The sequence below is a fragment of the Branchiostoma floridae genome, chromosome 2, assembly GCF_000003815.2.
Source record: "Branchiostoma floridae strain S238N-H82 chromosome 2, Bfl_VNyyK, whole genome shotgun sequence".
NCBI classification, from domain to species: domain Eukaryota; kingdom Metazoa; phylum Chordata; class Leptocardii; order Amphioxiformes; family Branchiostomatidae; genus Branchiostoma; species Branchiostoma floridae.
The window spans coordinates 21825625-21841844 of NC_049980.1; the positions used below are offsets into that span (position 1 = coordinate 21825625).

A 16220-nucleotide genomic window follows, 5' to 3' on the forward strand; every position below is an offset into this window, starting at 1 on the left:
GACAATCAACTCATGTGCTTTTATTCAATGAAATACGTGACAAAACATGAGTAACTTAATCTGAATATGAAGGGAAAGCTTTCCCGGACGTCAATGTTTAAGACCACTACCATGGTTACGTAACAACAGTGCACGTATGACGTCATTTTATGGTACAAATAAACAGTGAGAACACCGCTAAGCTGAAGTCACAATGTCCGACCAGTCACAAGGACGAGAAGACACGTTGAAAAAAGAATGGCAAAGTGCGCACTCTGCAGCTGTGCACTTAACCTATTTACTGTGCAAGAAACACACCCACATGGGACTGTACTTCAGGAAACTAGATATCGATACAATTAAGCATGATCTAATACATGTATCTCAAAAATCTATGTTAAGTTTTTTTTCAAATGTATTGTACTTGTATCTTTGATAGAAAATGGCTAAATCTCCGATGCAGTGGCTAGTATATTGTATTATTTTCTGCCTTGCGCCCTTCTGGTGATAATGAATCACGAGATAAAGGGTTGTCATGTGTTTGTAACGTGTATTATGTATGTAATTCATCTTACAGAATAAAGATGATCCTAACCCCTCTAACGTACCTCGTTAAACACGATGACCTGAAAACATGGTCGTCACGACTTAATAATAAACGAGTGGTGCAAAAAAGTCACACTCAAAACTGTGCATAACAAACACTGTGCTGATCAACAAAAACCTCTCAGCTGGTTGTAACAATCTATAAAATTGATTATCTATGACAATCAATGTAAAGAGATCAACCATTATTTGCAAGCGTTACTCTCATCTTGCTGCCAGGGTTGGACGTTGTCTAGGGTTCCTCTGGGAACGACGCCGGTGGAACCTCGGGATCCCCTCGCTCAACAGTTGCTTCTATAAGGAGTAAGGACAGAAGGCATGTCAGTGGTTAACTAGCTGACAATTGTCCCAAAAATTATAACTTGAATGCTGAATATCGATGTTAAACTAAATCGTCTCCTGTCGGTTAAAAAAAAACTAAAAAACTCATTACCATAGCATTTCAAGAACACTAGGTATCGTTCTGCTGCAGTACCCTAGAAAGCCGCTGGGGGCAATACTAACATGTCAATGCCATAAAGATAAATGTATGACATTTCAAGTTATGTTGTTCAATTTCAAACAAACAATTGTTAAAACAAACAAACAAACAAACAAACAAGGAAAGTGGTAGTGGCAAAGGTTATAAAAGTAGATACTTGTACTGACCTGGGACACAGTGGTAAGTTGCCTCCAAGAACTTCCCAATAAAGGGACATGGATCACCGAAGACAGAGTTGTTCGCTTCCACGGTGCACTCCTGTAAGCCCTGACAGGCACTCCTCACAATAGACAGGCTGTCAGCTGATTGACAGTTATGGGGGCACTTGAACCCACAGTGACATGAGTTGGCAGTGGCCGTCCGGCCGTAGTTGGCGTCATCGATCTCTAGCGTTTCTCCAGCTGGGCAAGAAAGCCGCAAGGTGGTCCTCTCGCAGACGATGGAGGTTTCTGGAGCACTGATGGAAGTTTCTGTAGAAGTGCTGATGGAGGTTTCTGTAGAAGTGCTGATGGAGGTTTCTGTAGGAATGCTGATGGAGGTTTCTGTAGGAGTGCTGATGGGATCATTTCCTGGAGAGACATATCGCCAACATGAGTCGTTTTCGGGATATTAATGACTACACTGGCACGTGAGGAGAAACCAGACTGATGCGCATGGCAAAAGAAAAGCGGATCCTGCGAAAAGAGCTCTGCAACAGCTTACAGATGTGCCCTATGTGGCAAAGACTGTCATTCTCGTATAGGACTGTTTAGCCACAGTCGACGCTGTAGGGCTGATATCAATTAGGATTTTACCATGGTCAATATTGACCGCAGGAGGCCATATATAATGTATATATACTAGTATTGGCACGTGAGTGACATCACCTTCAATGCGGCAAAAAACTTGGATATGAATGCATCAGGGGACAATTGGGTCTCACATATCACGACAGCCAGAGCATTTTTACACTAGACTTCCACGAACACATACCTTTGCCAAATAAACCAGGTTTGTTATGTAGAATGATGTCTGTAGACAAATGCGTTACTCATTTCATTTTCTTTATAATTAAATGCTTGGAGTTGGTTGATAAAATTTCGGCATTTATTATGCAAATTAGATCCCAATTTACAATTAATTGATATCAAATTGTATCAAGCATTACTTAAGCTATCAACATACCAAAAATCATGATGATCCTTTGATCCATTCTTGACTTATTCTCTTTCAAAGTCTTTAAATACACCTCTTACTCTCTTCCCTCTTTCTCAGTTACATATGTGACAACTTTGATGAAAGTACTATAATGGAATGCAGTGGATTTATGAACTTTTCCTGATCAATTATGCAAATTAGCTGTTAACTTGCATAACAAGTATCACATTATATAAGTCTTCATTTAGGCTATCTACATGCCGAAAATCATGACGATCCGTCAACACGTTAATATTTTCTCATTATTATAAATATGTATTGACATTTCTCTCTTTCTCAGCTACATATGTGACAAGTTTTAAAGCCCTATCATGGAATGTAGTGAATTTATAAAATATCCTCATTAATTATGCAAATTAGCTGTTGATTTGCATAATTGTTATCTCATTATGTAGGTCTTCACTTACGCTACCTACATACAAAAAAACATGATGATCCGTCAACATGTTCATATTTTCTCATTAATTATGCAAATGAGGTCATCATTTGCATAATTGATATCTGTCGACATTTCTCTCCTTCCCAGCTACATATGTGACAAGTTTGAAAGTCCTATCATGGAATGTAGTGGATTTATGATTTTTCCTCATTAATTATGCAAACTAGCTGCTGATTTGCATAATTAGTATACCATTATGTAAGTCATCACTCATTCTATCTACATACCAAAAATCATGACGATCCGTCAACACGTTGTAGAGTTATTCTCATCCAAAGTTTGAAAGGAAACCGGCGCCTGCAGTTCCAAAAAAGCCGCTAGGGGGCCCAAACTCACAGCACTTACTCTCTGCCTCGAGGGCTATCTACCACTCAAAAATCATGATCACAGCATGTCCAGAACACGAGATATCAAAAATTGAGGTTCTGCTGCAGTACCTTAGCAAGCCGCTAGGGGGCCCATTATCGAACTTGACCTTCGTTTTCCCGACCCCTACCCACCTACCAAATATTATCGGGATCCATCCAAGACTTCTTGAGTTATGCTGTTAACAGACAGACACACAGACACACACACAGACTCACAAGCCCAAAACATAACCTTAGCCATTCTGGCAAAGGTAATAACAGGTGTTGAAATTGTTCTATTGTACTATCCATTACTTTGCCTGCCCTTTATAACGGTTGGCATTTCGCACACGGATTTACAGTACAATACTCACCAATTGTAAGGTTCCATGCGTCTGCCATGAAGGTACCCGTCAGAGAGGAAACGGGACCAAACTCTCCACTGATGTATTCCAGCAGCTCAACAGTCTTACAGCCACCGTTGTCCTCTCCATAAGCACACGGAGGAGCGCCCCCTGTATGACCTGACAGGCGCTGCACGTCGTTCACAGAACCGCTCCGCACAGCTACGTCACTTTTCTCGACATAAAATGCCATCTGCGGACACAGTTGTCCATCTTGTCAGCTATTCAATATATGTTAAAGAAACCATTCCGAGAAATATGGGGGTAAAGCAGCCATCCTTTATTTAGGTTAGAGCATTAGTATTACAATTCTGCTTGGTTATGGCTCACGCTGCCTGCAAAAAGTTTTCTTTTGTTACTCAAGGCGCCGTGTGTGTTCACAAATTTGAGAAAATCAAGTCACTTTTACTAGTTAAAATCCTGAATGGAAGGCGCCATGATTTATTTCTATAAATTGCAAAATACTTAATTATCCCATGAATGAATTATTCTCCTCACCAGAAGCACTTTGTGCACTTCGACATCCTCCGGTAGGTGGAGTACCCAGTTGACAGCCCCATACGAGCTCAACACCAGAACCAGAGGTCTGTCCAGCTGACCTGCTGTGACGTACACGTTCATATCAGCTGACCCTGTAGGTTCCTCTAGGAAAATCCTAAATATCGACAATGATTCACAAGTGTTACATGCATGTCTGCACACAAGTATAGGCATCAGTTCTTAGAGGTGTAAGCCATTGGAATCTCATCAAGATGGTCATCTACATTATTTGTATACCAGCAGCAAAATGTCAATGTCATGCCAGACAGGCAGACAGTAGTAAAAGTTTTAATGCGAGATACACATAGACTAGTGCTCTTAATAGGTTTAAAATTCAACAGTTTTCTGAATAAAGTACATATTATCAGAATTGAAGATATCTATTTTCAAAACTGATTTTTTTTTTCTGATTTGCCATGTTTGATAGGCGCTTACAGTAATGTTCAATCTCTTTGATGCTAAACAGTACTAAAGAATAGCGGACTGTACACACCTTGTTGGTGCGCTGCTCTTGTACACTGCCAGCACATGTATTTCATACTTGCTGTTGTCATCGGCGACACAGCTTAAGGTCTCCTTGGGGTCGGCAGCCTGAAAGGCCTCCGCTCGGGCGACTGGAGACCCGCGTGTTACTACACAGCTCCCAACAACCGCTTTGGGTGAGAAATGTATCATTTAGTAACCAGTTGTGATACGTAAAGCTGTTTCCTGGAAGTCATAGTATGATCATGCTACATGTAGAGGGTGCAGTGAGAATAAGGCAATCCTTGTTTCTACCCTCAGAAGAAAGAGCTGATATCGATGACTGGTAGACATCAGACTTTATATGGGTGTAAACGTTAAAATTAATGACACGTGTCGACGTTGTAATAAAAGTTCTTTGTTGAGCTTTTCATTGTTAATCTTGGCGAGTTCACGGATAAATCTAACTCTTCTTGCTCCACACGGGATCATTACACATATGCACATGTATATACATTTATATAAGAGGGGTTATATACTCACGTAAACATGTGTCTCGCTGGTAGTTTGAACCTGAGCACTCACAGAACCCATCAACACACGTGGCCCCGGTAACATCAGCCCCGGGGCAGAATCCACTGCTTCCCAGGCACCGGGTCCTGTCTACCGTCGGAACGGAAACTCCAGTGGTGGCAGGCGCTGATGAAAGTGGACAATAAACTTTAAAACGAGAGGCACGTTCTATAGTAACCATACCGTTACGCAGAATCATGTACAAAAATGCAACCATATGCTGGACTAGCTGATGGCAAGAGTATACATAATTGATATTCCAGATAAACAGTACCTTTATTACTACCAGCTGCACCTCCAATGAGTACTTACGAACATGCGCCACAATGACCATTGTCATAAAAACTGTTTCCCTTCTACGAAAATTCTAATAAGCTGTTGATCATGAATGCCGTAATACAATATGAATGCCGTAAATCATCTGAGAAAGAAGTAAAGACAGAACCTTGTGTCGTCACAGCAGCAGACTCTTGGCAAGGGCAGTCTGCATCCACACAGCCGGGGCAGGTGGCCATGTCCCCTGTCGGATCGATTTCCCGTCCCCAGGCGACAACCACCACCCCGTCTCCCGGCTTGGCGTAGTGTGGAGTCCCCGCCTCTCCCACGGTCACGGCGATCCTTTCTCCTGGAATCACGTGCACCTCGGCCCGGGAGTATCCTCCCCCTCCCCCGGCCCGTGCGCCGGCCCGACTGCCTCCCCCTCCACCGTACTGACCTCCCCTACGGCCATCGGGGTCTTCACCTCCCGGCCCTGATTTGCCTTGAGTAGATAACAACAAAACATGCGTCAAAGGTTCGTTCACCTCAAATATGAATACAAATGAGCTTATACCTACTAAAACACCTGCTTCTGGAATAGACTCTCCTAGGGAAAGGCTTAGGTCACAATTCGAAAAAGGGGCCCTGCCGGGCAATTCACGGGCTGTTTTTTTGCACTTTCGGGCGTGACCCCTGCGTTGCCCTGTGGGACACCTCGCGGCTGCCGGGGTATTTTGAGGCCCGGCCGGGACCCTGGTTCAATTTAAGTCTGAGTTAAAATGAACCAGGGACCCGCTCGTACAACCACCCCGCGACCTAATCGTGACAACACCGAGAGGGACCCCTCCGGTTGCCGGCAGTCTGTCGGAATAAATTCGTTACGTCAAAGACCAGGTTTACGGAATAAAAGTGTGTAATTCGTAACACCGGGTCAAATATGTCACGTCACAGATCACGTGAAAGGACAAAAGCCGTGAACTTACACGTATCACACAGTTCTCGTATTACAGTGGAGTTAAGTGCATAGCGCTATACCAAGGGAAAGGAGAAGACCAGGGGGCGGAAGAATTCAGCAACAGAAACTTCTGCAGACAAGGGCTGAACAGAGGGGGATAGGACAACACACCACGCAACAGACCACATAATAGGCTGCATCACTGAGAAGCAGGACGGACAGATAGCCTCCTTCATAGAAAGCTTCTATGTTTTTTACGATATTACAACCCCAGACTATAGAAACAAGCTGAAGAAAGATGTTTGGCTGAAGAAGGACGTTTCCTCTGCAATTGGCCGACGGAACGCCAAACTTGCAGTCATTCGGACCCATAAGCCATTTTTTTTCGTTTTACAAATATAAAAATATAGGCCTCAACAGTTTGGCAAGTCATCCGCCGACATTAAAAATTCCAATAACATGTTTATTTAGTTTAGTTTAGAAACGTAACAGTGCCGCACGTCAGTGCGAGTGCGAGGAAAAGTTGGCGAAAAAAACCGTGCCGCAGTGAACGGACCCCGACGTACCGCACCAGTACTCCAAGTTCAATGATGTACTACCTTAAGTGAATGCAGGCAATGCTTGTTTTTATACCCCTTAAAGAGTGCCCACCAGGAGCCTGCCTGGTTCCCTGCCGTTGTTCGCAGGGCATGCGGCAGGGACCCTACAACTGCCCCACCGGGCTGTGAGAGACAAACGTTACCCTGTCGGACCCCGCAGGGGTGACTACAGGACACCGTCAGAACATCTGACGGGTGTCTACCGGAGACGAACCTCGGAAGGTGGAAATTTTTTAAAGAAAAATGACGGGGTGCCCGCCGGAACACTCCGGGACCCCCATGGGGCAGCGCGAAGGCAACGTTTGATTGTGACCACGACAGCCGGTAAACAGCCGGTGTCCGCCCGACTTCAGAGCCCGGTCGGGGCTACATCCCTGACGGGCACCGGGCCAATTGTGACCCTAGCCTAAGGAAAAAACAACAACACATTTTATTCATATTCTAGTGAGGTCTTTGGTCCGCGGTTAGAGAGGGTAACAGTATTTATCTTGACAAGAGCATGACTCGTCTGCTTCTTCTATAGAAAACATACCGGGTGGAATGTCGGCAAGCCCCGTTCCACATGAGGATCCTCCGCTGCTGCCCCCTGCCCCACAGAACGGGTGTGTGGAGGATCCCGGCACCAGTCCACCGCCGCCCCCTGACGTCTGTCCGGCAGCTCCTGCGCCTGCGCTACAACCACCTCCAACTCCACCCTGCCCCCCGAACGCCACAGTGCCCTCTCCACCCTCTCCGCCTAGGGGGGAAGAAAAAAGACGACAATAAGAAAGGGATTGATAGAAAGAATAAAGGGAATAATGGTAGAGTAAAGATTGAAAGAACAATATGGTAATAGACACTCGTCACTAAAAACGAGCAATTAACGTCTGTTGACCTCCCTTGGCTTTGGCATTATGACCATGCTAAAATAAGTTTTAAAAAAACGTACAACATGCCAGGTAGAATCGACATGCGTATAACTGATATAAGGTCCTTTTACTTCAGTCAACTGCGAAAACAAAACAAAATAGAAGAATGATATTTGCCCTCACCTAACGAAATCGCGTAGAGATTCAGTTCAGTGAGATAAGGCTGCCAACCCTCGTGGGTCCGAGTGATCAAGAACCTCCAATACCGCGCCGTTCCCCGGAACCCGCCGAACTCCTGACGCTGGACCGTCCCTCCCCGCACGTCAGTAACGGACACGACGTCCTCCCATATGTACGGACTGGCAATCGACGATTTTTGCAACCTGAACACTGCAATGTCATGGGTAATGTCTCCGTAGTTGTTCACTGCAATGCGGGTCAGAGTTTGGGGCGCTGTAAGGTCCAGTACAATGTACCAGTTGTTGTGGCTATTTCCGGTATCACTGGGGTTCCAGTAGGTCCCAGTGTCCTCATCCAGGACTTTTGCGGCATCCTGCACTGCTCCGTCCATGACCCACGGTTTGCCGGTGGAGTACACAACCCATGACGGATCCTGTGTCAGCCATACACCTGGACAAACGAACATAATTAGAAGTAACGTCGCTGATTTTAAATTCAAATCAAAAATTGTCCTTCGCTTTTTTACAAACATATTATACAACGTTATGGCTATTTTCATAGATTACGTGCCTGTAAGGGACATTTGAGGTCATGCAAGAGATTTTACGGTCCGTACCAATATTTCCCGCCTTCGCGCCTTTCCCTCCCTCAGCTGATAGATATGGTCCAAAAGACGAATTGCCGCCGTTCCCGCCGTACGGAGAGGCCCCCAGGATCTCCGCATGGTCGTCCCGCCCACCTCCTCCTCCTCCGATGCAGATGACGTCAACGCTGGTCACTCCGTCAGGCACAACAAATACCCCGGATTTGGTGAATTTAACCTGCCCATAGGGACCTACAGCACAGAAGCATAAGAATACTAAATCAGTGAAATCAACCTGCATCTTCGATCCTGTATCATCCCGATGGTGGGGGACACCGCTTGCGGCGTGGTGGTTCGTCTGCAGTTTCCTCTTTCTGGCCTAGGTCTTAGGGCAGTTTGGAGTGACGATGTTAATCCATTGTACAGTACTACAGCCCTGTTCGTCCCATCCAGAACAAATACTCCATGCTTAGCTGAGCATGTAAGCATTGTTATACTTTCGTACAAACCCCCGCTCCCATCCCGATATGATTGAAGTCCGAGCATGGTCATCCTGTCGGAACCCTCTCTCCTCCTAATCTCCAAGCAGATCCGTGGTGGCATAAGATAGTATCATGGCAAAGTAGTGTAGCCGGCCTAGGAGTAATCATTGGTGAACACTCCTAGGCCGGTTACCCTCATTTTCCAGCTAATCATACTATCTTATGCCACCCTAGGATCTGATTGGAGATTACTCTCCTCCATCCAAACAAACATCGCTTACGTACCAATTGAAGCCAAAGCATCATTCTTGTGCTAGTTGACACTGTAAATATTTCATGTATCTGCCAACTATTCTTTAGTTACGACCTGTACTTTACCCAGCGGGTACTTATGAACAATAAAGGTCTTCATAGCAGGATCTCAGCCCGGCGACACAAGCGACCAAGTATGAAAAGACTGCAAAAGTGGATTATTACAAGGATTATTACAACAACAAAAAACAACAACAACAAAAGGCCCAGAGAGCCTGATATATTCATTCATTCATCATTATCAGAGGCGACGCCTGGCACAGGGCCCGGTGTGCATTTAGTTGACAAAGAACATGAGAGCCTTGCACTGCCCAAATGCAATTACATGTGCTCGGAAATCACGTTAAGATTCCAGGCCACCAAGGCTGCCTTTTTGTGAAACCGTATCGGTGGAGCGGGTAGCTTGGACAAATGCTTTGACCTTTTTGCAAGAGTAACTGGCTATGTCTATGCAACAGGAAGTTGGCTCCGTTTAATAGACATGCCTATTAAACGGAACTACCGGCGCTCCTTTAGAATCAGGACTTACCACATACTGGTACGTCACAAAACTCCCATCTCGTGTTGGGATCCATGGTGTAGCACCAAACCGCAAGTTCCCCGTCCGGATTCCGGCAGTAGTTCTCTTCCAGCCCGGATGATGGGTAATTAGCAGGTGTCCTGCCGTGTCCATGAGGTGTCTGACTGTCCCAGCGCTGACACGTCTTCCCTGTTTTGGTCGCAGAGACTGTTCCTCGATAGGATGCTCCATTTCCCTCCCGGCAGTATTCTGGGGGCAAGGAAAACAGCAATTCCCACTGAAGTTAGGAACTGCAAGCTTTGATACCTTACAATTCGACTTCAACAGACATCAGGTATGAGTAGATTTTCAACTTGCGGAAAAAGGCCCTCATTCATCATTCTCTCAGACATTTCAATCCCTAGAACACAATTGACACACCATATTCAAAGTAGATGAACTGTATTGATATAGACATCTAACTCATCACCATTACCGGGGTACTAAAGTAAGGCCGAATAGCAAAGAAGATGGACGCTATTAAATAACGTTAGACATCTAATTCATCACCATTACCAGAGTAAGCCGAATAGCAACAGATACCTGTTTTTGTAGTCTGACCGGGTATTAAAAAACAACTATCTCTGTAAAGAAATGGACATGCTAGCAGGATTCATAGTCTCATTGCGAATCATGCTTACCTTCTGATGGTGTTGTCTGTACAGTTGGTGGAGGCTGCACCAGCGGAGTTGTAAAGTGTCGGATTTCCTCCTCCTTCTGCTGAAGCTGAGTTGTGAAGTCTTGCATCCTGTCAGTTGTGTGCAGCAGCTGGTCGTCATTCTGATGTATAAGTTCTGCCGCGGTGTGCTGGGTGTGGTCGGGAAGCCCTCCGCTTGGTGATACTGGTACGTCTGCAGAGTGTTTCAAAATGTTGGTGCAGCTCGATTCATTTTTACACACAAGGAGGCACTTGTAGAGTAATTCTCAAACACCATGCGTCATTCTTTCTGGATTAGGATATTGATGCCGATAATGAAGACATTACCATATGGCCCTCCTCTCATATAAAGATAGCATTTTTTTAGATATTTGTCTTTGTACTTAGAAGTCGACGTCGGTCCTGCGCTACGTCTTTTGTCAAATAACACCGAAAACGTTTTTTAGTTAGCAACCCTGCTAACTACATCATTTTGCAAGATAAAACGAACTACAAGTAGCAGGATGCAAATTAAAGCAGTCTTGTAGAATATCTCGGTTGTGATAGAAACAAACTTTCAACTTGTATCTCAAACACAAGTCATAACATGTCAGTTTTGAACCTTAAATGAACCATTCAACCTACCTGTGCCGATCTGTCCGCGACACTGTGGATGCGACAGAAGTAAATGATTTTCTACTGGCCTGCATCTCCCACACCAGCCACCACAGCGTGCAGAGGCAACCTGAGAAGTTAAGGAAAAACACAGATTTCATAACAACTTCATACCATGGAAAAAGTGATGCAAGATGCTGAAAAAAACAGGGACAAATAACTGCACAAAGTCATGAAAAGCTATTATGCAAGCTTTTCGTAAGTCTTTTCACCACAAAATGGAGAAAGAAAAGAAGTCAACAAATTAGAAGTTGAAGTATTCTTTGTAGACTGTCTTGGCAACGCATTGAGCTATAGTGGCTGGTACTGGCTACCCGATACTCTTGAATTGCTCTTGTTTTATGACACAATTCAACACTGAATATTAGATTATATTAAACAGGTGCCAAACCTTTCTGTCTTGGGAGATGAACATGTCGTTGATGGTCAGATATCCCGGCCAGCCCTCCATGATCCAGTCCACATGCGGTGCCAGCTCCAGGTCCGTTCCCTCTAGATTCACTTGAAACGTTCCCTTTGCACATCCTTGGGTCCAGGAATAACAGTCACCGGCCTCAGCGTAAGACACATCGTTGTATCCTGTGCTCATGGAAAAGGTAGACATAAGACGATATTGCTCAACAGTGACGGGACCATAGAACGTAAAGTATGTAACAAACAACAAGGCGTTTTTAACCATGGTACCAGCAACACATTTTTACACTCTAAGCATTAATGGATTACGCATCAATGGATTAAAGAACTCAAGGATTTTCTGCCGGCTCACTCCACTGTGTTCCCGCCGAGTGTTTTAATGCGAACGTGCCATCACTACATGTAACGTTACTAGTATATACTTGTAGATATACTGGTATCAGTGCAGCTCAACAGTTTGGAAGTAAAAACATAGACGGTGGTATGGAATAGTCAAATGTTTGCCTACCATTGCTTTTGGCAAAGGTGAAGTCATCTCTTATCACCATGATTGTGTTGTTTTCAAACTTGATCCTGATCTTGTTGAACATCGTGGTCCCGGCATCTGCAGATTGGTCCTTGAGATGAAATATACAAGGTGACCTTGCATTGTAATCAAAACACGTTTCTGTTGCACTTTGCGGTGCTTCCTGGTGTTCCAAATCAACTAATGTCAATTTCTAACCACCACAATGTTTAGCAACTTTTTTCTTGGCTTGAAAGCTCATATGTCTCAAAAAAAGTCAGTGTAACTGATTCATCCTGAAGCACAGTTTAACCGTCCAACTCCAGTCTTCAGAATTGACAGAGGCTGCAATTGGAGGGTCAAAACATTGATCCACTTTTTGTGTTGAAAATAGTTTAACTTTGACTCAGACTTTGTCTCGTGGTAAATAGTCCGCCATTTACCTGTAATGGGCCGTCACACAGATGTCCATGTATTAAGCGATCAGCAAAGACGATTGCGTAGTTCTTCTCTGGGCCAGACGGCAGGGACAGGAACTCTTCCGGGTTTTCGGACGCCATATTGTGGCAATAGACGCTGATGGATACATCTGTGCACGCCGTGAAAGGGTAGAGTGTGTACTCTCCATCGCCGCCTGTAGGATTCATAGCTTTCGCTTCATGGCACGTTGTAGCCCTGACATCTGTAGCTGTGAAGGAAACGCATCGTATGAGGTTATGTTGATTCGAGCTTTTGTAAAGAAAATATATTATGATAAGACATTGCTTATATCTGGAGAATCTTTCGGGAAAATGACATATGTAAAAGGAAAATGTACTGTCGCTAACCTGGCGAAAACCGACACTAAAGGATTTTAAGAGAGAATATTGTCTTCAGCTGTATAGAACGAAGCGAGGACTATGTATGCAAACCGATACACTTGTAGAAACGCCATAACTGCACAGTATCTCAATAGGCACTGCCATTGCAGGGACTATGTGTAGGTAGGTAGGTTCTGTTCAATATGGCAACCTTGGTGCAATCAACGTCGCCCTTTTAAAAGCTTACAGCCTCAGGCCTTACCACATGTCGGTACGTCGCACAGCTCCCATCTCGTGCTGGGATCCGTGGTGTAGCACCAAACTCCGGATTCGCCGTCAGGATTCCGGCAGTAGTTCTGCTCCAGTCCGGATGACGGTAGACGAGCAGTTATGTTGTTTGCATGTCTATGTGGTGTCTGACTGTCCCAGCGTTGACACGTCTTCCCTGTTTTGGTCGCAGAGACTGTTCCTCGATAGGATGCTCCATTTCCCTCCTGGCAGTATTCTGAAAAAACAAAACAGCATTTCCCACAGAAGTTGGGAACTGCAAGCTTACCTTACAATTCAACTTTAGCAAACATCAGGTAAGAGTAGATTTTCAACTTGCGAAAAAAGGCCCTCATTCATCATTCTCTCAGACATTTCAATCCCTAGAACACAATTGACACACCATATTCAAAGTAGATGAACTGTATTGATATAGACATCTAACTCATCACCATTACCGGGGTACTAAAGTAAGGCCGAATAGCAAAGAAGATGGACGCTATTAAATAACGTTAGACATCTAATTCATCACCATTACAAGAGTAATACCGAATGGTAACAGATACCTGTTTGAGGTATTAAAAAAAAAGCAATATAGCAGCTATCTCTGTAAAGAAATGAACATGCTGCCTGGATACATTGTCTCATTGCGAATCACTGTTTTTTTCACCTTCTGATGGTGTTGTCTGTACAGTTGGTGGAGGCTGCTCCAGCGGAGTTGTAAAGTGTCGGATTTCCTCCTCCTTCTGTTGAAGCTGAGTTGTGAAGGCTTGCATCCTGTCAGTTGTGTGCAGCAACAGGTCGTCATTCTGATGTGTAAATTCTGCCGCGGTGTGCGGAGTGTTGTCGGGAAGCTCTCCGCTTGGTGATACTGGTAAGTCTGCAGAGTGTTTCAAAATGTTGGTGCGTCTCGATTCAGTTTTACACACAAAGAGGCACATGCACAGTCATTTACACACATATGCGTTATTTCTGGGTTGTGATATCTAGCCAGCAGAGGAGTTTTATTCCACCGCAGTTCCAAAACAACTTAAACTTATACCACTTACTCTCGGCATCAAGAGCTGTCTGCCACTCAAAAGTCATAGCCACAGCATGTTCAGAATACGAGATATCAAACCAGAAAGTTGCGCTGAAGTACCATAACAGGCTGCTAGGAGGGCCCCCAAAATCTAATCGTTTTCAGGTCTCATCAGGACCTACTAACATACCGAATATCAATACAATCCATCCAGGTGTTCTTGAGTTATGCTGGTCTTCTACATAACGTTACATACATACAAACATAACCTTCTTGGCGAAGGTAAATACGTGTAAGACGTTGCAATAGGGTCGTTTCCTGCAATATGGCATATCATAGCAACATTGAACCACATAATTTATGTATGCTGCAGAGACGTAACGTTAGTTTGCTGTGTTATAACGCACGTACACACCCTATGGCACCATTTCCGTGTCAGAATTTCGTGTTATGTACCTTGCACAAGCGCTGGCTGATATATCAATACTTTGTTTCAACCCGTCGTTTGTTTCGACGCCTGCAAGCATTACCATAACAACAACAAGGCACACTTATCAACGAGTCCAAATACCATTGCGCTAATATTTACCTGTTCTCCCATAATACACTTTGAAAATATCGATAATGACGGCATTTGTATTCTATCATATAAACTTCTTCTCTTTATGGAAAGGATATTTCGAATTCTTTCACACCTTTGTAAAATAGACATAAAATTGTCGAAAAGGTGAAGATGCACAGATGCCATGTTGCCGGTTTGATTTATTTGAGAGTTGTGGGCCAACAAACGTGATGCAGTTAGATGGAGCTGGACGTGAATGTAAATGTCTATCTTTTCTGATAACAAAGCGAGTAATGTACCTGTGTTTCTGTAGTCAACACAAGCCGGACAGTCACAGTGGTCTGCAGTGTTGCCGCACCAGTTGTGCTGGGAGCAGCATGGGACACCACCTGCCGGGTTGCATTCAGCAGGGTTACCGTCTTCAGCAGGGTAGCCTTGCCCGCAACGATGGTCATCACGCCACTTCTTAGGAGCTATCAGGACAAAATGCAGTTAGTCATTTATGGTTTCGCTTTATAATGATTTGTCATATATGTACACGCAAATGTCAACCATAGCTATAGGAAGAGCCCTTTGATGTTAGACTCCTTATAATTTTGTTCTTGTTCTCAGTTAATTTCATTCTTTGTTCATTGTTCTCCACAGTAAATGATTTATTTCTACCCTGACACGTATGTACGCTTGTTTTATGATACACATTTTCATACTATATTTTGACACGGAAATTGTAAAGATGAAAAAGGGACATAAAGCCCCTTTCGCCCTTTCGCCCTACCAAAATGACGTTTTTATGCTATACTTGAAGCATTGCAGACACATTTACGTTCAGTTTCGTTTATTCAGGGTACCTTTAACATACGAAATTTTGACTCGGAAGTGATGAAATAGTAATTTTTGTTTTGAGACGATATCGTATACAAAAAACCATATCGTTTTAACCGGAAAAGAAGTTCGTAGACGCATGTTCGCTATTTTTCCGTGTCAAAATAACGTATCTAAAATGTCATACACGTCACCTTAGGAAAAGGACCCTAGGAAAGAGTGACGTATGCCCCAAGTAAGTGTGATGTGTTCGTAATTGGTCGGAGGTCACTTATTTTACGTCCCATATGCATGTGGCTTGAATTTAGCACTATACTGGACACAGCGGCACATCACGTCCACAATGCAAAGAACTATGACACACCTTTCTTATGGAAACACCACTTCATTGTTGGGACTGAGGAATCGAAACAGCATCCTCGCTGGCGGCACTGGTGTTGGGTGATGCCTCCCCAGCCACATTCCTGCCGCAGTGACGGTTCCACCAGGCATTCTTCTGGTAACATTCCTGTTGTGATGCAGATAACAACATTCAAAAAGATGATCAACCACGAAAACAGAAGTTCTGCATGCGTAGATAAAGTGACCCATCCTACTATAGGATATTTGGTTTGGTTTGAAGTATAGATGAGGCATGCTTTTTTTACCTAGAATGGCTCGTACTTAAGTACACATCTGAATTTAAGGCTTTTGGACATCCCAAAACAATGCAA

At 44.1% G+C, this 16220-nt stretch overlaps 1 protein-coding gene across 2 annotated transcripts in view; it reads right to left on the reverse strand.

The window, feature by feature from the left end:
- Positions 1-16220, reverse strand: part of LOC118409908 — a 33090-nt gene continuing 16870 nt past the window's right edge. The window contains exons 16-35 of one of the 2 annotated variants that reach the window (XM_035811284.1): positions 15872-16015; positions 14985-15158; positions 13773-13982; positions 13098-13340; positions 12479-12723; positions 12039-12147; positions 11508-11695; positions 11087-11186; positions 10446-10655; positions 9775-10014; positions 8485-8703; positions 7872-8318; positions 7373-7576; positions 5474-5788; positions 4999-5154; positions 4487-4646; positions 3952-4108; positions 3424-3646; positions 1234-1635; positions 1-879 (exon numbers count right to left, since the gene is read on the reverse strand). In XM_035811284.1, the coding sequence (XP_035667177.1) occupies positions 818-879; positions 1234-1635; positions 3424-3646; positions 3952-4108; positions 4487-4646; positions 4999-5154; positions 5474-5788; positions 7373-7576; positions 7872-8318; positions 8485-8703; positions 9775-10014; positions 10446-10655; positions 11087-11186; positions 11508-11695; positions 12039-12147; positions 12479-12723; positions 13098-13340; positions 13773-13982; positions 14985-15158; positions 15872-16015 (4208 nt within the window). In that variant the 3' untranslated portion in view covers positions 1-817. The remainder of the gene's footprint in view (positions 880-1233; positions 1636-3423; positions 3647-3951; positions 4109-4486; positions 4647-4998; positions 5155-5473; positions 5789-7372; positions 7577-7871; positions 8319-8484; positions 8704-9774; positions 10015-10445; positions 10656-11086; positions 11187-11507; positions 11696-12038; positions 12148-12478; positions 12724-13097; positions 13341-13772; positions 13983-14984; positions 15159-15871; positions 16016-16220) is intronic. The other variant, XM_035811285.1, reaches the window with a different exon arrangement.